Genomic DNA, 22955 nt, shown 5'->3' on the forward strand with positions numbered 1-22955 from the left:
TCTTTGTGGAATAGAAAACCCTTACCACCCAATTCAAAAAAGAAAAAAGAAAACCCTCACCATCCCCACGTCACAAAAACCCTCACCCCGCCCGCCACCCCCTCGTCCCCTCCGGTACATTCCCCATTCACACCTGCACAAGCTCCTCCGCATCTATGCCATGGCACCGCCTATCGCGGCGGTAAACACTTAGCTTGACGCTTGCCGCCGCCAGGCTGCCGGCAAAGCCGACCGCATTTCGCCACTTCCGCTTGCCGCCGCCTATCGCCATCGACTTTCTCGACGCTGCTCGCGGTCAACCCAGCTCCGCTCGGGTGGGGAATCTGCCATACTTAGGGTTCTTTCTCATGAACGACAAGGTAACTAATTAACAAGATATTATCTCATCTCTTATCCCAGTTCATCTGCCTCCTTTAATCACCTGGCGGAAATCGCCGTGAATTCATTTTTATTCGAGCTGATTTGAGAGTTTTCTTTCATTCATATAATGTACAGTGCGCCGACACTTCAGGACTTTGTGACCTCCACGAGAGATTCCATCTCACCGTACCAGATAACTTGAGGACGCGCGCGGTATGTTCAATCTCACCCTAAATCGGTTGGCATGGCCTACTTTCTTGAACATATTCTAAATATTGCTACATTTGGATAAAATGTGCCACATGCACCATATACGTCAAAGGGGATTTACCCCCTCTTCTTTCTATATTAGGCAAATTAATGATGTATTGTTCTTTCGATTACTCTCATATTTCCATGACATCATGTTTACCCTATCTATTTAATTATAGATTTTTGTCCTTCGATTTCAACGGATGTACATTTCTTTCAATTTGGGCCCATATTTGCATGTTACCTTCTTTAACAATCCTACCATTTTCTGTAGAACATCTCTTGCTATGCAACATATTATGTAGTGCACAATTTTTCCCTTTACATAGATGAAGGCTCCACGGATGTCATACTGCACACAAACCATGGATTTACAATCGTTGCTACTATAAGACTTGATGAACATGGTGACTCCTATTTTGGCACTGGCTTTTGGAAAGAAATTGCAAAGTTTTATGTACTAAAAGTTGGCACTAAAATTGCACTGCACATAAAAGGGCCTGGTCATGAGATATATGCTAACTTCCCTGACAAAATCATCCGTCCAGACTTTGTTTGAAGTAAGTTTTCTTTTCAACTATCTGCATGTTGACTTCCCAGCAATGTCAAATGAATTGTGTAGTATTTAAGCAACCAATTGTTATTCCCTTTTCTTACTATGTTCCTACCTAATAACTTCTAATTACCAATACACTTTTCTATTGCCCTGTTTTAACTAAATATTCCATGTACTCCCATTTCTATCAGAAAGCGCCGCTGACAAGGAGACTCCAGAGGTGGAGAACCGGGTTGCCCACAAGCGGAGGCGGCGCGAGCTAGAACCGCAAGCGACTCCAACAGGCCCAGACTTCATCAGCAGCCTCCCCGATGATATGTTGAGAGTCATAATCTCCCTCCTCTCAATCAAATATGGGGCGCGGACAACCCTCCTTTCCTAGCGGTGGCGCCGCCTATGGAACTCCAACCCTCTCGACCTCATCGACACCCATGAGCTCTGCCATGGCTATCGCAAAAGCTTGGATACGTTCTCCAAGATCCTCGTCGGTCACCTTGGCTCAACCAAAGGCCTTAGAATGGGCAAGTTCCGTTCCAACGGCAAGGACCGAGACAAGCTTGACGACTGGTTCTGATCCCCCGCCCTAGATCAGCTCGAGGAGCTCACTTTTGATGATGGGCATATGCAGTCGCTGCCAATGTCCGCACTCCGCCTCGCACGCTGCACGTCGCCAAGTTTAGGAACTGCCATCCCCCCCCCTTAATGACGCACCCGCTCTTATTCTACCACGACTGAAGCACCTCGAGATCGTCGTCGTCTGCCTCTCAAACGGTGACATGGAGCACCTACTCTGTGGCTGTACTGCACTCGAGTACCTTCGTCTTCAGGCGATCAATGGGTTGAGTACCTTCCACATCACCTCCATGACTCTCCGGACTATTTATGTGTGTTGCTGGTGCGGCAGGAAGACATCATAAGATGTGTACCACAGTATGGTCATTGAGGACACACCTGCACTCGAGAGATTACTTGTAGTTGATCAAGAAGGTCCAACAAGAATCAATGTCATTTCTGCACCAAAATTGACAGTGGTGGGCTACTCGTCTCACAAATACTCCGAACTTGTTATTGGATCCACACCTGTTCAGGTACAACAGCTGCCTTCTACCTCTCCTTCTACAAATTAACATTATTTCTAATTTTGAAGATGTTTGTCCATCTGTCATTCAGAAAATGATTCCGACAAGCTTGACCCTGAAACTGTGCACAGTGAAGGTCTTGGCACTAGAATCTATTGGCCCCAACCTAGAACAAGCTATTAGTTTCCTCATATGCTTTCCGTGTCTGGAGAAGCTATATATTGAGGTGATGTTCCTTTCCTGTTAAATGTTAACCATAAGGGAGTTCAAGTTTTCTTAGGGAACTTTTCATCCACTCCAACCTCTTGTGAAGAAGGCTACATTTTTATAGAATGTACTCAAATGCCCATGTTAATCATGTCAGGTCGAAGATGGCATGTTAGTGCATTTTACGAATCCTGCAAACCAAATAGGCCTGTAGTAATGTTCAAAACTGCATGTAGGCACTCACGTGTTTTCTTCTTTTGCAGATAAGATTAGGCCTAGTGGTGGATAATATGATACAATATAACAATCACATCGAATGCCTAGATCTGCATCTCTCAGAAATTACTTTGAACTCCTACCGAGGGACCTTACCGGAGATTATATTCACCAGGTTCTTTGTTCTCAGATCAAGGGTGCCGAAGGAAATGAGGTTTGCCCTACATCTATTTCGCAAAAATGATTGGTTTGTTGATCAGTGCCGGCGCATGCGGCAGAATGGAGTAGGCTCCAAAAATGCCGAATTTCATTTTGGAACTTCAGATGATAGAGTAATCGGAAGTCATCATGTCAACCCCATACATGACTTCTCAGTGGCTGACCCCTTTGCAAAAATTGTGAGGTTTCGAAACCAGACTTAGAAGCGGTGATATTAGTTTGAACCTATCTGATATCCATGTTCAGCGGATAGGCGCGAGCGTTTGCAGCTGATGAGCTGAATTTCATTTCTAATATCAGTTTGAACCTTGTAATCTTCGAATTTGAGCCATATAACTCTAGAATTTGAACCTTGTAATATTTTGAGCTTTTGTGTACAATCGTTGAAATGGCATCGTATGAGACTTGTATATTACTAACGCTATTTTGACCTTAATATGCAATGGTCTTAGATTTTATTAACCATTTTTTAATCAGTTTACCTTGTCGATCTCACAACACATGATCTGTATAGCTAACTCGACTGCGATCTTCGACATTATTGCACACAGTTGGTTTCTTCCACCGTGTGCAATGTAGAGCGCAGAATTACTTATCGCACTCGAGTGTCCATCATCATCCTTCTGTGTAACTTTGACCTCATCACCCACGGGTAAACTTATAATCAAAGTCATTCCACACACTTTGTTTTTACAAAGCTTTTTGCCAATAAACGCCCACGATTTGTCCCTCTTCTAGCCGACGCGTGGCCAAACAAGCCGGGCAGGAAGCTTGCGCGGTAAACAGCGCGGTGGCGCGGGAACATGCTCACCGATGATTCATTTGGCGCCTCTTCGAGCCCACGCGTGCGGGGCGGTGTTGTCAAGCGTGCACTGGAATCCTCCGCTATGAACGATGTGACAAGATGTGACGATTACAGGCCGGCCGACCCCCATTTATTACAACGGCCATTTAACCCTTGTGTCTCTTCAACCTTTCGATCGCGCCCCGCCATTGCAAGAAGCACACCCACCATGAGAAATTCTTAGAGGGTATCTTGCGCGGCTCCAATGGCGCGCTGAGCGGCTGCCGACGATGAGCAGCAGTTCACCATGCGTGCCATGGTAGACACCCACAGACGGTTCATGGAACTCTCGATGGTGTACACCAACGACCCAGTTTGGGTGGAGCACTCCATCCACATCATGGAGTTGTTGCTTGCCGCGGAGAAGTGCAAGGTGGTCGGGTTAATTGAACTGAATCCTATGCCCTGCATCGCACATGCAACTAAAATCTGAACCGTGTTTGATGCATCCTCCATCGCAAACGTTTTGCACCTTTTTGATGGTTTTTTTACACCACCATTTGCGATTATGGCATCGCACACAGTTTCGTCGAAGGGTCTTTGATCATAGTGTCGCGTTAGCAGCAACCTGCAGTAGTGGTTGTTGTTATACTAATTTACATGATGCTTCTATACCCGTATTTTGTTTTTATCGACACCTCTCTCTCTCTAAGCATGTGGACATGTTTTTCGATTTCGGTTTTCGCTTGAGGACAAGCGAGGTAGCGAGGTCTAAGCTTGGGGGAGTTGATATGTTTATTTTGCATCATGTTTTCCTACTGTTTATTTATGATGTTTCTATGCATAATAATGCTTTTGGAGTAATTATAATGCCTTTTCTCTCATTATATGCAAGGTACACACAAAGAGGGAGAATTTCGGCAGCTGGAAATCTGGACCTAAAAAAGCTACGTCAAGCTACCTATTCTGCACAACTCCAAATGAGCTCAAACTTCACGAGGAATTTGTATGGAATATTTAAGAAATATTGGAGTCAATAAGTACCAGAGGGGTCCCACCAGGTGGGCACAACCCACCTGGGCGCACCAGGGAGCCCAGGCACGCCCTGGTGGGTTGTGCTCCCCTCGGCCCACCTCCGATGCCCCTCATCTAGTATATAAGTCATTTTGACCTAGAAAAAATAGAAGGAGGACTTTCGGGACGAAGCGCCACCGTCTCGAGGTGGAACTTGGGCAGGAGCACTTTTGCCTTCCGGCGGAGCGATTTCGCCGAGGGAGCTTCCCTCCCAGAGGGGGAAATTATCGTCATCATCATCACCAACAACTCTGACATCTTGGGGAGGGCAGTCTCCATCAACATCTTCAACAACACCATCTCCTCTCAAACCCTAGTTCATCTCTTGTGTTCAATCTTTGTACCAAAACTATAGATTGGTACTTGTGGGTGACTAGTAGTGTTGATTACATCTTGTAGCTGATTACTATATGGTTTATTTGGTGGAAGATTATATGTTCAGATCCAATATGCTATTTAGTACCCCTCTGATCTTGAGCATGATTATAATTTGTGAGTACTTACTTTTGTTCTTGAGGTCACGGGAGAAATCTTGTTGCAAGTAATCATGTGAATTTGATATGTGTTCGATATTTTGATGATATGTATGTTGTCATTCCCTTAGTGGTGTCATGTGAACGTCGACTACATGACACTTCACCATATTTGGGCCTAAGGGAATGCATTGTGGAGTAGTTATTAGATGATAGGTTGCTAGAGTGACAGAAGCTTAAACCCTAGTTTATGCGCTATTCTGTAAGGGAACGATTTGGATTCAAAAGTTTAATGCTATGGTTAGAATTTATTCTTAATACTTCTCATAGTTGCGGATGCTTGCGAGGGGGTTAATCATAAGTAGGAGGTTTGTTCAAGTAAGAACAACACCTAAGCACCGGTCCACCCACATATGAAATTATCAAAGTAGCGAACACAAATCGAACCAACATGATGAAAGTGACTAGATTAAATTCCCGTGTATCCTCAGGAACGCTTTGCTTATCATAAGAAACCATTTTGGCATGTCCTTTGCCTCAAAAGGATTGGGCTACTTTGTTGCATTTTTTTTACTATTACCGTTACTTGCTCGTTACAAAATATCTTGCTATCAAACTACTCGCTACTTAGAATTTCAGTACTTGCAGAGAATACCTTGCCGAAAACCACTTGTCATTTCCTTCTGCTCCTCGTTGGGTTCGACACTCTTACTTATAGAAAGGACTATGATTGATCCCATATACTGAAGGAAATATGCCCTAGAGGCAATAATAAGTTGTTATTTATATTTCCTTATATCATGATAAATGTTTCTTATTCATGCTAGAATTGTATTAACCAGAAACTTAGTACATGTGTGAATACATAGACAAACAGAGTGTCACTAGTATGCCTCTACTTGACTAGCTCGTTAATCAAAGATGGTTAAGTTTCCTAGCCATGGACAAAGAGTTGTCATTTGATGAATGGGATCACATCATTAGAGAATGATGTGATTGACTTCACCCATCTGTTAGCTTAGCACGATGATCGTTTAGTTTACTGTTATTGCTTTCTCCATAACTTATACATGTTCCTATGACTATGAGATTATGCAACTCCCGAATACCGCAGGACCACTTAGTGTGCTATCAAACGTCACAACGTAACTGGGTGACTATAAATATGCTCTACAGGTGTCTCCAATGGTGTTTGTTGAGTTGACATATATCGAGATTAGGATTTGTCACTCCGTGTATCGAAGAGGTATCTCTGGGCCCTCTCGGTAATGCACATCACTATAAGCCTTGCAAGCAAAATGACTAATGAGTTATTTAAAGGATGTTGCATTACGGAACGAGTAAAGAGACTTGCCGATAACGAGATTGAACTAGGTATTGAGATACCGACGACCGACTCTCAGGCAAGTAACATACCGATGACAAAGGGAACAACGTATGTTGTTATGCGGTTTGAACGATAAAGATCTTCGTAGAATATGTAGGAACCAATATGAGCATCCAGGTTCTGGTATTGGTTATTAACCGGAGATGAGTCTCGGTCATGTCTACATAGTTCTCGAACCCGTAGGGTCCGCACGCTTAACGTTCAGTGACGATCAGTATTATGAGTTTATGTGTTTTGATGTACCGAAGATAGTTCGGAGTCCCGAATGTGATCACGGACATGACGAGGAGTCTCGAAATGGTTGAGACATAAAGATTGATATATTGGACGGCTATATTCGGACACCAGAAGTGTTCCGAGTGGTTTCGGGTAAAACCAGAGTGCCAGAGGGTTACCGGAACCCCCGCCGGGGAACTAATGGGCCTAGATGGGCCTTAGTGGAGAGAGAGGGGCTTTCAGGGCAGGCCACACGCCCCTCCCCCTTGAGTCCGAATTGGACTAGGAGGGGGGCGGTGCCCCCTTTTCCTTCCCCTCTCCCACTCCTTCCTTCCCCCTCCTAGTAGGACTAGGAAAGGATGAATCCTACTCCTACTAGGAGGAGGATTCCTCCTCTCCTTGGGCGCACCAAGGGCCGGCCGGCCTCCCCCTTGCTCCTTTATATACGGGGGCAGGGGGCACCCTAGGACACACAAGTAGACATTGTTTAGCCGTGTGAGGTGCCCCCTCCACCATAATCCACCTCGGTCATATCGTTGCAGTGCTTAGGCGAAGCCCTGCGTCGGTAGCTTCATCATCACCGTCATCATGCCCTCGTGCTGACAAAACTCTCCCTCGACACTCAGCTGGATCTATAGTTCGCGGGACGTCACCGAGCTGAACGTGTGCAGATCGCGGAGGTGTCGTACCTTCGGTACTAAGATTGGTCGGATCGTGAAGACATACGACTACATCAACCGCGTTGCCATAACGCTTCCGCTTACGGTCTACGAGGGTACGTGGACACCACTCTTCCCCTCTCATTGTTATGCATCACCTAGATAGATCTTGCGTGTGCGTAGGATTTTTTTTTGAAATTACTGCGTTCCCCAACATATACTTGTGGGTCATCACACATATGCGCATCCAGTCTGGCACATGGGCCATGTCGTGTGCCACAACGGGCCACATACGCCATGCGCCACATGCTCGCGCACTTGACCCGTGCATGCCTGTATAACCACGAGGGTTAACTATGATACCAATTGTAACACCCCATTACGCCTGGCGGGATCAAGACTGGCCCCACAGACCAACAATAGTCTTTCCTGGGCACTTTGTCCACACTCGTGCGCACCTGGGACCAACTTCCTGGTTGGTCACCCAACCTAGAATTATCCCAAGCTAAGCACACTTAATTGTGGAGTTCTTTTCTAATGGGCTCCCCAAAAAGAAGGAATTCCTTGTTGATATGAGTAGTCTATCATTCCTATTAAGCCAGGCTCTCACACCATGCTTCGTGTTGTTGCATGAGATCTTGCTCAGCGGGGACCTGCCACGACCATGGCCACCACGCCCACGTGCAGATCCCGCCATCGCTCGTCGGTAAAAGATCTATGTCGGGTGGAATTGCTCACCGGAGATAGAAATGGAGGTGGCGGAGGAGGTGGATTGCGGCGGAGGAAATGCAAGATGCGAACCCTGATATGCTGGCGGTTCGGTAGATATAGCGCTAGAAGGGTGGTTTTGAGGGCCGCTTGTATAATTTTTCAGGGCAGGCTAGATATAGCGGATCTGTCCGGGCCATAAAAAATGTACAAGCGCTATATCGGCTGGAATCATGTGGGGCCGACGAGGTAGAGTTTCTCTAAGAGCACCTCTAGGAGGTGCACTATTCCCCCGCCGACCCACATATTGCCGGGCGAGATAGCATATCCGGTCGTTTGCGGGCTAGAATAGGTCCGCCATATTCGGGCGGCTCGCTCCGCCCCTCCAGCTGCTATATCTACCATCCCGTATCATATCCGCCACTTTCCTCCTTCCCTCCGCCACCGTTCTTCATACCACCGCCGAGTGCATCCATGTCGGGAGAAGGCCACAGACGTGGTGGCCGCCGCGCAAGCGCGACCGGCATGACGTGGAGACCGGCAGCTCCAGCGGCCACACCGTTAAGCCGTGATGCAGTGACCAAGCTCGCCTCGTGAGCTTTCTCCCGTAGCGGTAGGAGCCACAAGTGGGGGCGCTTCAACGAGATATACGACGCCCTCTGGTCGTCCATGAAGGCTCTCCATGAAGTGGAGGTCGCTCGATTCATTGCGAAGGAGGCGCTGGACGCCGGCTAGGAGGGTGCCGCCGCACGCTTCGAGGATGTGGACACAGAGTACCAGCTCGCATACACCATCTACAAATCCGCATGCGAGCACCACCTCGGCATGAAACCGTGAGCCACCGCCGCCCTTCGTCTTGGATTTGCGTGTGTGTCTGTGTGAACCCCGGTGAGATCCTGACTATCTAAAATGTAGCGAGAACATGTTAATCTTAAGTTTTTAAATTTACAGGTTGATTTGTGGTATCTATTCTACGCCGGGCAAAAAGTGTCCGCAAAACAGACCCGCTATAACATATTGCAAATTTAAACACATATATCATACATAGTTCTCACTACAAAGTTCATCACAACACACCGGAGTTCATACATAGATAAAACATGGATAAACTTAGATTAACTTTAGATCTAATAGATAGGGAGGTGGTGGCTCAGTGGCCGATGCTGAGGAAGAACGCCTCCGCCGACCTGCAGCAAGCGTGGGCGTAGGTATGCTCCTCCTGCGCCACAGTGAGCCTGTTGGCGACCCCTTCTTCTTCGGACTCGTCGGTGCACTCCACGGCGAGGAGCTCTGCATCCGCCTTGCGGCACGCCACAATGTGCGGGTAGAGCTCTTCGTGGAGGCGGTGGAAGTTGGCCCAAGGGGACTGCCCGCCGCTGTGGGAGAGGCGATTGTGCTCCCGTGCTTGCTTGGACTGCCAAGCCTCGACGGGGGCCCAGCTGGATCTGCCGACCTCCGTGTCATTGCGTGAGATCTTGCTTGGTCGCGACCTGCCATGACCTTGGCCACCATGCCCGCGTGCGGATCCCGCCATGGCTCGTCGGAAAAAAGACCTACGTCGGGTGAAATTGCTCATTGAAGATAGAAAGGGGGGCGAAGGAGGAGGTGGATTCTGGCGGAGGAAATGCAAGATGCGAACCCTGATACGCTGGCGGTCGGTAGATATAGCGGCGGAAGGGCAGTTTTGCGGGTCGCTTGTATAATCTTTCGGGGTGGGCTAGACATAGTGAATCTGTTCGGGCCGTAAAAAATGTACACGCGTTATATTGACCGGAATTATGCGGGGCGGACAAGGTAGAGTTGCTCTAAGAGCATCTCTAGGAGGTGCACTACCCCCGCCGACCCATATATTCACGGGTGGGATGGCGTATCCGGTCGTTTTCGGGCCAGAACAGGTCTGCCATATTCGGGCGGCCCGCTCCGCCCCCTCCAGCCGCTATACCTACCGCCTCGTATCATATTTGTCGCTTTCCTACTCTTCCCGCCACCGTTCTTCATACCACTGGCGAGTGCAGCCATGTCGGGAGAAGGCCACAGACATGGTGGCCGCCGCCCGTCGCCGCCGCGCAAATGCAACTAGCACGACGCGGAGGCTGGCAGCTCCAGCGGCCACGCCGTCGCGCCGTGGCGCCGTGAGCAGGCTTGCCAGCACGACGCCTTCTCCCGTAAAGAAAGGAGCCGCGGGTGGCGGCGCTTCGACGAGCTATACGATGCCCGCTAGTCGTCCATGAAGACTCTCCGCAAGGTGGAAGTCCCCGATTCGCCACAAAGGAGGCGCACATGCTAGGAGGGCGCCGCCGCACGCTTCAAGAAGATGGACGCGGAGCACGAGCTAACGTACATCAACTACAAATCCGCGTTTGAGTACCACCTCGGCGTGAAGCCGTGAGCCGCCGCCGCCCTCCGTCTAGGATTTGTGTGCGTGTCTGTGTGAACTCCGGTGAGGTCCGGACTACCTAAAATGTAGCGAGAACATGTTTATCTTAAATTTTTAACTTTACAAGTTACTCTCTCAGTCCTGAAATATTTGTCCGTAAAATAGTTGTATCTAAATTTATTTTAGTCGTAGATATATCCATTTTATTCATTTCGAGGACCGGATGAAGGGAGTACTACTTCGGAAAAAAGTGTCCGCAAAATCGATTTTGCGCCGAGATTGCTGTGCTACAAATGCTCTAACATACTCTTCGGCTTGAGAAAATTGCGGCTTGACCTTTCCCAAATTTCTCCACCTACCTCCCGAGCCCAAACCCCTCTATTCGCACCTCCGTCCTCCCCGCGGTTTCTAGATGACTCGAGAAGCGATGCGGAAGAAGGCGAAGGCCGTGCCGGAGTGGCTGAACAGCCCGCTCTGGTCGACCCCGCCGCTCGCCTCGACCCCCGCCGACCCCTTCGGCACCGACTTCTCCCCGCCGCCTGCCCCGTCCCCCAAGCCGTCTCCTTCCGTTCCGCCGCCGCCGATGCGCGAGCAGGCGGTCGATTCCTATGCTGGCCGCGGGGGAGAGATACGAGAAGAGGACGGCGCTGGCGCTGCTCTCCGGGCGCACTTGCTTGCCGACTTCAAGGCCGCGGTGCGTGTGAGGGTTTCTGTTTCTGTTTTGGGGCCTGCCGTTCCCGTAGGTTTGATCTGTCTTTGGGTTCTAATCGTTTTGCCTTATTGTGTTTGTCCGTTCATGCAGCTGTCTAAGAAGGTGGTGAACATGGGGGAGCTGCGGAGACTCGCCTGCCTTGGCGTGCCAGATGGCGGCGGCACGGACGTACGACCGCTCGTGTGGAAGGTCCTCACTCATCGCTGATGCTGCTGCCGCTTCATTTTTTCTCCCCAATTTATGGTGTTCAAAATTTTGGTTGTTTGGAGCTGTCATTTTTAGCAAATTCGGAGGTTTATGAGCCAATTTCGAAAGGCATAGAGTAAGAAGTGGAAAACCTTTACAAGGCTACCTATGAATCTTTAGTTATCAGAGATGCTTAGAAACGAAGGATAACAACGGCATTATTGCTAGTGTGTATAATTAGCCAGAAAATAGCAGTACATGAAATTTAGGTTTGCCCTGCTTTACAGTTTGTAGTCCTAAGGTAAATGGTTGGGGACTGGTTGCTCCTGTAAACCAACTTTTAGTGGTTTTTGTTAATTTCGCGTAAGAGGTGTGTCGTCATTTAGATTCTGTAAGGCATACTATTGTTCAGCTATGCGGGTAAGTTCATTACGATCCTGAGATTATTACACAACTTTAATTCTGTAGTTGCAATTCTGCCACGGATGTGCACAGAACCCTTTGTGTTGTGATCTACTTAGCTCCCTACTGTTGCAATTCGGCCATGGATGTGCACAGAACCCTTTGTGTTGTGATCTACTTTCTTCCCTACTTGATGCTGTACAAAGTTCTCACTTATATTCTTTAACAGTGAACACTTGGCTCTCACATGTATTATTTGTCTTATTTATGTCCTCTTATGTTCATGCAAATCTTTTGTTTCCACTTGAAATTGTTGTGCTAAAGTTTGCTGCTGTTGATTAAGCATGCAAGGAGTCATGACTGACAACACTTACTCATCCTGTATCATCAATATAAGAACCATGTCAGTGTTAGTGTGTATAACTAGCAAGAAAATTATAGCTAATCTCCTTTTGGTGCCTTATCACCCTGCAAATAACTGTTAACTGTACTTCGCTTCCTTCTTCTAATAGAAAGAACAGTGCTCCTGCAAGTCATTGGAAAAAAAAATTAGGCAGGAAACAGCAGATGAAATTTGGGTTTGCCCGTTTTACAGTCTAGTGATAAGGTGAAAGGTTGGTGGCATGGAAACGGAGGTAGATTGGTTGCTCCTGTAAATCAACTTTTAGTGGTTTCTCATTAATGCTGTGGGAGAGATCAGAGATGCGTCTTCGTTTAGATGCTGAGATGCTGTAAGGCGTACTATTGTGCAACTGTGCTAGACTGCTAGAAGCTTATTAACATCCTGAGATTATTACTACTCCCTCCGTTCGGAATTACTTGTCTTGGAAATGGATGTATCTAGAACTAAAATACATCTAGATACATTCATTTCTGCGACAAGTAATTCCGAACGGAGGGAGTACATAACTTGTGTTCTACAGTGATCTACATACTTCCTTACTTTATACTGGATAAGGTTCTTGCTAATATTGTTTAGCAGTGACACTTTGCTCTCTCATGTTATATTTGTCTTATTTACATCTTCTTATGTACGTTAAAATCATCTGTGCCCACCTGAAATCGCTCTTCTAAAGCTGGTTGCTATGGATTAAGCATGCATGGCAGTGATAACTGACCCCACTTTCCTATGCTGCATCAATACAATTTCCCAGTTATTTTGCAAATTGCCATTTTATGGTTTGCATGTAATTATAAAGTGTACAACATAGGACATGCTGATAGGCTTCTAATAATTATGTTATTCAGCTACCTGTCTGCACAAGAAACTTATCTGAGTATCTTTATAGTGTGCAGCTTCTTTTGGGGTATTTGCCAACTGAACGCTCTTTATGGCCTTATGAACTAGAAAAGAAGCGAAGTCAGTACAGTGCATATAAAGATGAGTTTCTTCTAAATCCTGTAAGTTATGATTGCCCATCTCAGTTATCAGTTCTGAAGATATATTTACCCTATGGATCTCTGGTACTTGTCAGCGTGATTTTTGACCAAGGAAGGAAACATCTTTTCTTATGGATGTTAAGACATAGACATACATTATTGTGTGATGCCTACAAGTATACAGCCACAAAATGACCCAAAAGTGGTTAGTGATGACTATTGCATGTTAGATTTACCCGTTTAAAGGAAAACTGAATTTCTAAGTATGATATATATGCCCACCAACTCATAATTCATTCCAGCCTTAGGGCTTGTTTGGCATCTCTCCCTAACTCTTTGACTCCCGCTCTTTGCTCCGGTATTCAGCTCCGCACGCGATCGTTAGTGATTGAAAAACCGTTTGGCTGCGCCACTCCACTTCCTTCTGCTGGCGCTTTGAAGCAGCACAAGGTCGTGGCGGAGCAACTCCACCTTGCCGCTACAAATTGTGCATCACTAGTGTTGAAGGAACTACTTCAACGCGCTCCACTAAATATCCCTCTAGAGGCGAATATAGGCCGGTATGGTAGCAGGAGTTCAGAAACTCCTAGAACACAAAACTCTAGCTTCTATTATAGGTAGCGGGTAGTCAGCCAGAGTTACACACTAGAGGCGAGGGCCTCTATTTATAGGCTTTGTAAAGCCTTCACATCTCAACTTCTACTCATAGCTAGATGTTCCTAAAAAACATTAGTTCAGGTCTAGCTTATACTCATAGCTGGGACACCCTAGAAAACATTATTTAAAGGTTAAGAAAACAAATACAATTACTTATGACTTGGGGACCAACTTCTCTAGAAAGGAGTACAAGTGTGTAAAAGTCAAATGAATTTGACTTCTAATGTTTTTCCTTATTGTTCCCCATCATTGTCCTATGATTGTTTGGAACTCGATCTCGAGTTATCTTCATAGAGTGCTTGTTCTGGGTGGTAGAGAGTCAAGTCTCTAAGATTGAATGTGTTGGATATACCCATCTCGATCGGAACATCTATCATATAACCACTACAATCATCTCGCTTGGAAGATATACCCATTTCTTCGCAGCCTAAGCTTCCCTTTAACACCTAAAGGTGGTCTTCCTTTTTAGAGGTAGACCATCATCTTACCGCCAACTTGGAATGATTTCGGCCTCCTTTTGCAAGCAATTGGTTGTTTGTATTTTTTTTATTTTGTGCTTCCAAAACACTGATTTTTTTGGCCCTTGGTGCTGTTGACGCGGATTGTCGCCAACTCGGCATCCATGCTGTGCCTCTAGCAAACTGTGGTTAGCACCTCGTTGATGCTTGAAGGTTTCTCAACAGCGACAAGGCAGTGCCCATGATGCTCCTCCTCCGCATCCAACTATGGGAAAGTGTGCTTCATCTCGTGGTAGTGCCGGGACGTCTCATCAAGATTGTGGCCGTCGTGGTTGTTGCTCGGTGGGGTGGCCCATTCATCTCCGGAAGAGATGGGTGTGGTGTTCCACAACTGTAGTATGGTGGATATCTGCGTTGCCGATGCCAGAGCTTGGGTGTCACCGTGCACTCTCGAGCATGGCCATTGTCGCCTGACTCTTCGATTTCGATGACCGTGAACTGTTCGTTCAGTGTCGGCGCGTCTCCAGTTGTCGGCGGCGACCAATCCTACTTCTATTCTTCAAATGCCACGTCGCGGGTCACATGAACTTTGTTCGTCGCTGGATCGAAGACCCCATACGCCTTAACACGTTCTTCATAGCTGACGAAGATCATCGTTGTTGATTTGTCAGCAAGCTTATCGATGCTGAAGCCGAGCTGCTTCACACGAGCTATGCACCCGTATGTGCGCAAATGGTGCACCACTGTCTTCCTCCTATGACATGCCTCATACGATGTCTTGCCGTCAATGCTGCGCATGGGTGTGTGATTGAGCAGGTAGACTGATGCCTTCATTGCCTCCCATAGAACATGGCGGACACTGCCATGCCTTTCAGCAAGCAACGTGGTATCTCCACCACACTTTGGTTGCGTTGCTCGAAGATGCCGTTCTATTGTGGTGTTTAGGGCGATGGTTTGCATTGCTTGATGTCGTCATCTTCACAAAATGTATGGAAAGCGATTGAGTTGAACTCGCTACCGCGTTCGGTTGAAATGCCGTGTGCTGGCAACCAGAGTCAAATATCTGCTAGTGTTGTGATATTCTTGAAGGACTCGAACACCTTGTCCTTCGTCTTGATCACCTCGAGCCACATGAACTTGGAGTGACCATGGACGATCAGGAAGTAAGTTGCCTCTCATGGTCGCCGGTGTAATCAGTCCAGAAAGGTCAGTGTGGACCAACTCAAGCGCTCATTCTGTTATTGTGGCCTTGGGGACAAAAGGTCAGTGTGGACCAACTCAAGCGCTCATTCTGTTATCATCGTCTTCACAAAATGTATGGAAAGCGATTGAGTTTCACTCACAGCTCGCTTTGTGGCCTTATTTACCACCTTGTACTCCTCTATGTTGTTTGCACTCCTATCCAGGTAAAGGCCACTGGAACAATCCTTCTCCTTAATAGCCTTCTAGACATCATTGTTCCACTACCAGGTATCTCTAGCTTCGCGTCTACTTCCCTTGGACACTCCAAACTCCACTAAGGCCACCTTACGAATGCAAGTCGCTATCTTCATCCACATATTGTCTGCATTACCTTCTTCCTCCCAAGGGCCCTCCTTAATGACCCTTTCCTTGAACGCCTGAGCTACCCCCCCTCCCCCCAAGCTTCGACCACTTTGTTCTAGCCACTTTGGCACGTTTATCCCGCTGGACACGAATTTGAAAGCGGAAATTAGCCACCACAAGTTCATGTTGAGGGACAACACTCTCTCTAGGTATCACCTTACAATCTAGGCAAGCACGCCTATCTTCTCTTCTCGAGAGGATGAAATCAATCTGGCTAGAGTGTTGACCACTAGTAAAAGTCACCAGGTGTGATTCTCTCTTTTTAAAGAGGGTGTTATCTACGATCAGTCGTAGGCTAGAGCAAAGCTTACGACATCTTCTCCTTGCTTCTTGATGCCATAGCAGAAGCGCCCATGCACCCCTTCAAAATCTATGTTAGATCTACCCACGTGGCCATTGAGGTCTCCTATGAAGAGCTTCTCGCCAATAGGTACACTCCTGACCATGTTCTCTAGGCCTTCCTAGAACTCCCTCTTGGTGTTCTCATTGTGGCCTACTTGCAGGGCATACGCGCTGATAACATTGAGAACTAAGTCCCAACTACCAGCTTTACCAGGATAATCTAGTCTGCACGCCTCTTGACGTCTACCACTCCATACTTGAGGCTCTTGTTGATCAATGTGCCTACATTTCTGTTTGCAGTCGTCCCCGTGTACCATAGCTTGAAGCAGGTATTCTCCACCTCCTTCGCCTTTTGTCCCCTCTATTTGGTTTCCTGGACACAAAGGATATCAACACCTTTCCTCACCGCTGTATCAACCTACTCCATTTCTTGAACACCGCAGCGGCTCCACGCGCGGGCGGGCGGCGTCGCGCGACCGGAAGAACAAAGATAACGACTGAGGTGGGCAGCCATCGGGCGGGTGGCGTCGCGTGACCGGAAGAACAAAGATAACGACTGAGGTGGGCAGCCGTCGGGCGGGCGGCGTGGCGCGGCTCCACAAGCTCCGGCGGCGGGTCGTGGCTAGTAGAAGCACCAGCGCGTCCACGACCACGCGTCTACGTCATTACGGCAGCTGGAGCTCCGGCGAATCTCCGAATCGAATCGGCGGCCGTCGCTACGTCGATGAGGTAGGCGGCGGGGATAGGTGGGCGGGGTCGCTGCGGGGTCGGAGATGGTCGGGCGGGCGGTGGCAGCGGCAATTTTGGACAGAAATCGCCGGCGGCGGAGGCGGGCAGGCGGAATGAAAATGAAGGCAGTTGGGTTGGCGTGCGATCGCCAGTTTTACATCTCCTGGAGGCGGAGATGCAAATTTGCATCTCAAGGTGTTGTATTCTACATCTCCTAGAGGAGGTGATGTGATTTTTTTTGCATCTACATCATCTGTTGGAGGTGGGTTTTTGGGCCTCGGAGATGTACACGTTAGCTATTTTTGCATCTACATCATCTATTAAAGATGCTCTTAAAGAACTTTCCTTCTCCTTGACTTTTGCTTATCAGAATCACCCCAGTAGTAAAGAACATAAATGTGTCCACAACATTACCAGAAACTATACCCCAATAGTGTGAACTAAATTACAATTAGGCCTTTGGGAATCCTGCACAGCTCGTCGTTACCGTCTTGCTCGCACGGTCCCGCGTGGCGGCATGGTTGTCTGGTCACACGGTCACCACCAGGTACGATGTTACATGGTGCTCATTGTGTTGGGTGAGCCTAGTGTTGCACATTCGTGGCTGCCTGGTCACACTGTTGGTTGTGTTGGTTGAGCCTAGTGTTGCACATTCGTGGCTGCCTGGTCACACTGTTGCGACGCTGAGAGTAGCTTGTGCCCACGTTGCTCTTTCGAGGGAGAAGGTTGTGGTAACCGGTTAGGGAGGAGGGGGGTGGGGTGGGATGGAGGTCAGTGCAGCGAGCTAGGAAGGCAATGTGTGGTAGCGGTGGAGCGGCGCAAGGATAGGGTGTCGGTTAGGATCATGGGGTCAGCTCGTGACTGCCCCGCTGTGTTTCTGAGTGTCGGGGTGAGGTCGGGTGATTCGGTACGTTTTGTGGGGTGGCAGATTTTGATAGTTACAGTTAACTCCACGAAAATTCTGCAGATTTTTACTTTTTAGATACTTTAATGTGTTATATATGGAAGTGCTAATGGTGTCTTTTCTTGCAGTCAGAAAAATTACGTAGAATCGAGGAATCAAAGCTGTCAAGAAAGAAAGAATTAACTGGTGAAAGGAATGGCTTGCTCCCAAGGTCAGAAGTAACTAATGAAGAGCATCCTTTGAGCTTTGGTAAATCTAGCTTGTGGAATCAATACTTCCAGGTACTACATATTATCATTAGCTTATTATGTGGGAGTTGTGGTCTTATGCTATGTAAGCAAAAACTAGAGTTAATATGCTTGGTTTGGAAAACCAGTGGTAACCAGCTAGTCTCCTGATACACCTAAAAGTCTGTTTGGTCACGGATTGTGCTGATGTAGCTGAAATATCAACAGTATGTTACATATGAGATTTGTTTCCTGTTCTCTTTGAGTTTTATCGATGTTTGCATTTGTGAGTGTGTTTTTTCTCGTAAGAATCTTTAGCTGATGTCGCAAATTTCAGTAGAAATTATGCTTGTCATGCTCAAGGTCCACTTGATTGGATCTTTAAGGTAGCCTAAGACCAATAAGAACTTTTGGTGATTTCCTGCCATCAGGGGCGGAGGCAGAAAATTTTGCCATTGGGTTCACTCATTAACTCATTATAAAGATTTGGTATGGTATAATTAAGTGTAATGTCTAATTTGACACAAGTTTAAGCAAGAGTATAGCACTAAAAAATAACATACATATGCTATTACTTATCACAAATTGTGTTACATTGAAAGCTGAAGAGTGCAAGACATACCCGTCGGATGAAATTATAAATTGAGTTCCTTACATATTATAAATAGAGTAATACCGAAAATAGTTTGCAACTCTAGTTGTAGCTTCTCATCTTCCTAAAAACATTGAAAAGATGATAAGTTAATTTGAGAAGTTTAAAAACAAGTATTGTCAAGCGAAAGAAGTTGTAAAGTAAATCACATTTTAGAGTGCCCGCTTTTGATTTTCATCTACTTAAAAGGATCAAACACCAGATCATTACTAGTGGCAGAAAACTTATCTTTCTCCGCATAGCAAATTAAACAATCACTGATGAGCCAATCATCCATTTTATTGTGCAATTTTTTCTTCACAGCATTCATAGCTGAAAAGCATCCATCCACAGATGTTGTGACAACAAATAGTATTAGTACTAGCTTTAGAAGTTGATAGCCCAGAGAAAAAGTAATATCTTATTTGTCCGCATCATTAGTTTGGACTAAATCTAAGTTTAGTATCTCCAATTTCTCTTTGTGGATAATCCAAAAGCGGTAACATTTGAGGCCCCTTATATAGTTATAAATATATCTCATCTTGTTCCTTGGAATTTCTCGTGTACTCCAAAATTTTCTTCCTATAAGTCAGATCATAAGGCAACTTGTCTTAATTAATTCCTCTTTGTATAGAAGGCTTCAGAAGACTACTTGGAGTGGTATTTGGTGCACTTTGCCTACCTCTAATGGATGACCTCTATATCTGAAAAATACTATCCCATAGCCTGGATCAATCAAAATACGGGGAATAACAATTAGAAAACCACACCATGTTTAACGGAGAGGAGATATGACGATGCGACTCGGTACCTTGAATTTTTGGTTTATATTAGGCGGCAAGGTTGCCGCCCAGACCTACCCTTGTCGGCGGGGCTCGTCGCCGGCGAGGAGATTGGGAGAGAGTCGACGAAGCGAACGGCGAAAGATCATGCTGCTGACGGCTGCCTGTGTGCACGTACATGTCTACAGGAGAATAGGAATACCTAGAAGGGTCACGAAGCCCCGAACTTGCCTGGCAGGCTGGCACGGATGGAGTTCACTTTACGGGCTTTTGGGCGGCTTGCGTTGCATTCTAAGTTTGATGGGTTCAGCCCCTATTTTCCACTGGGTTCATGCAAGTACGTATACGTGTACATATACTCAGCCAGGAAAAATCGTTGGGTTCAATTGAACCCAACGCTATTACGCTGGCTCCGCCCCTGCCTGCCATGACTGTGGAATTGAAAATGTTGTTAGCGACTCATATGGTGAGTGATGCATGCCTTGTAGTCTCTAGACGTTCGCCACGATACATGCTATCACAATATCATAATTTTCACGAACTTGATCTTATTGTTCTTTCCATATTGGGTGCAATTTCAGTTAGTTTGTGGGTTGTGTATTAAAGTCCCATGGCGCGTGTGGCCTCTAGAAATGGAGTTGTGTGTTAGGCACAAATGATTTTCTTATGTGCCCTTGCAAAAATTTCTTGCAGGATGATAGAAAGTAGATGTTATGGTGTGATGTCCTTGATCATAATGACCGGATGCCCTCTGTGTAACTCACACTAGCCCAGGGTTGTCATTAAACTTGGCATCATATTCATAAACCATAAATACAAATGCGAGTTTACATGGTCTTTATGGTATGATTTGTACAACATTACCATAATGGCAATACGGTTTAATAGTTGGCAACGGAAGATAACAAATTAAATGTAGCATGATCTCTCTGTGCGGCTCCACTCCACAAGGAACTAGCAGGGCTAGGATCTAGCTCACGAACTCATGCTCTTCTCACTTATTTGAAGACAGATCGTCACCTACATGTGGCCAAATCAACAAGCCAAGTGAGTCCATGGAATGTACGCAAGATAACAAAGTAACATAGATAAACATGCATGTGCAATAGCAAGTGAACACTACTATTGGTTATAATATAGCGCCCTGTAGCCTTATTTTTTTCCGTTGTATAAGTGGCTTTCTGCATATTTCCTGCACCCTATGTGTATATATATTGGCCTATACCCCCATGGGAATACAAATTGCATATTCCTTAACATGGTATTAGAGCCCTACGTTTTTTGCATCTCCTGCATGTGCAACTAACTTGCGCTCCTGGTCCTCCTGATTGATTTTGGTCTTCTGCCCACCAAGCTGATTCTGCTGTGAGTATGTCTCATGGTTGCCATGCAGATTCCTTGCTGAGCAGGGCCCCTTTACTCACTTCTTTTGCCCTGGTGCTCATGCTCAAAATATTGTTGTTGAGCGCAAGCATCGTCACCTTCTTGAGACGATCCGTGCATTGATGATCCCCGCCTTTTTTCCGCCTCACTTTTGGGCTGATTAGGAGGCAGTCTATGGTGGCTTGGGAAGTAGTGCCGACTAAGAGGAGACGGAGAGTCGGCAGGCGCATTGAGCTTGGGGGCAAGATGTGCGCTCTCGAGGTTAACGAGACCGTGCGGGACGGGTGCGCCCAATCCTATGCAAGCGAGGGTGAGGATAACGATGCTTGGGGAGAACGATATGGAGGCTCGAGTACAGGGAGGGTGAGGATGATGATGCTTGGGGAGAACGATATGGAGGCATCGAGTACAGGGTGGTCAGCGTCGATGACGAGGAAGTTGTGGGTGCGTCGTTGCATATGCACGATCCAATCGTGGGAGGCAGGAAGCGATCCAATCGGGTAAGGAGAATGGCTTTATAGAGCCGGCCCACGACCACGCAGAGGTGGGCGTTCTTGGTCCGGAAGGAGGAGCTCTCAATCTGGAAAAGACTGATCCATGTTGATCCGGCGTCCTTGGTTCCAGACTTGGAAGCGGCGGCTATCATGAGGAACAACAGCAACGAATGGGAGAAATTGATCTAGAGATCGACACGAGCTTCGATTTGGAAAGCAACGAACGGGAGAAATTGATCTAGAGATTGACACGAGCTTCAATCTGGAAAGAAACAAGGCGGCCAGCGAACGTCAGCTTTGAGTGAAAGATGGAATTGATAGAGATGAGAAGAGATCGAAAAAAAAATCGGCCAAGAAGGAAGACGAGACCGATCACTGATGGGGAGAATTGATCTAATTAATGGAGTGAGGTAGAGACAGAAAAATAATCGATTGGAGCGTGAGTTGCGACACCAGGAGAGGAAGAACCCTAAACTTGGGCTCATGATGCCATGTTAAAGGAGCAACTTATGAGTGTTGCATACCAAAGGGCAAATATATAGTGCAAAAGGCTTGTAGTACAAGTAAGCAGATCTTAATACAAATACGTCTTGACAAGGGGGAGTGCTTGATGCGAGGCTATCGGATTTGGCCTGATGTTCTAGGAAAGGATAACTTGCTTTGCCTAATGAACCAAATTTTAACAACACGCACGAATCCTGACAGCCTTTGACAATGAACTCAGCCAACAAAACACTTGATAGACATCTTGATTTACACTTGAAGTAACGCTTTTTGATTTTACAAAACCCAAGGAAACGCAACAAGTATGGTGGTGGGGATCTCTCAATCCTATGAATGGCTTAGAAGCTCAAACCCTAAAATAGGAGCAAAGCTCTACTAGTTTCTTCTCCAATCAAGCCTAACAAGAAAAAGAGGCTGCCTCCTATTTATAGTCTCTTCACAACCGCATGAATTGAGCCAAGCCCATTGCAAAAGCCACTTCAGATTTAGTCCTGAGACGACTATTATCATTATTATCACGCATGACAATGCCTTCCCTCAAGAATGAGCTCTTCGGCCATGACAAGATAGAGCTTCTTTGCGTCACCCAGTTTTACCGTCTTCCTCAAGAGAGAGCTTCTCAGCATTCATCTTGGTACTCGTCATCTTCTTGGCCTTGGTTTCATCACAATCATCGAACATGATAGTACAATGTGTGGATGCGTTAGGTCGTAACCAGTTCTCTGGAAGATAGGTGGCGACGCAAGTAGGATCAGATTCACATGTGATTGTATTTGGTCCATCTTGTATTTATTTATTGTATTTGGCCCATCTTGTATTTGTTTAGCTCGAGCCCTTGGAATTGCTGCTCTTGTAATTTGTCCTAGTTGAGTTGATTGTGCAGCATTAAGCACATAATTTGGGATATCCTCATCCGTGTTTCTCCCCTTGAGAGTGAATGATGGCACATGTCTACTTAGCTCTTATATGGGCTACGACCAGGAGTCTTGACA

The 22955-nt window shown here is 46.6% G+C and overlaps 1 protein-coding gene across 1 annotated transcript in view; it reads left to right on the forward strand.

Annotated features, from left to right (window-relative positions):
* Positions 1-10886: 10886 nt before the first annotated feature.
* LOC119330123 (TBC1 domain family member 13-like) overlaps positions 10887-22955 on the forward strand; it is a 15017-nt gene continuing 2948 nt past the window's right edge. The window contains exons 1-4 of the mRNA XM_037603242.1: positions 10887-11261; positions 11370-11468; positions 13164-13268; positions 18071-18223. Of these exons, the coding sequence (XP_037459139.1) occupies positions 10980-11261; positions 11370-11468; positions 13164-13268; positions 18071-18223 (639 nt within the window). The 5' untranslated portion in view covers positions 10887-10979. The remainder of the gene's footprint in view (positions 11262-11369; positions 11469-13163; positions 13269-18070; positions 18224-22955) is intronic.

Source organism: Triticum dicoccoides, chromosome 7A (genome assembly GCF_002162155.2).
Source record: "Triticum dicoccoides isolate Atlit2015 ecotype Zavitan chromosome 7A, WEW_v2.0, whole genome shotgun sequence".
NCBI lineage: Eukaryota > Viridiplantae > Streptophyta > Magnoliopsida > Poales > Poaceae > Triticum > Triticum dicoccoides.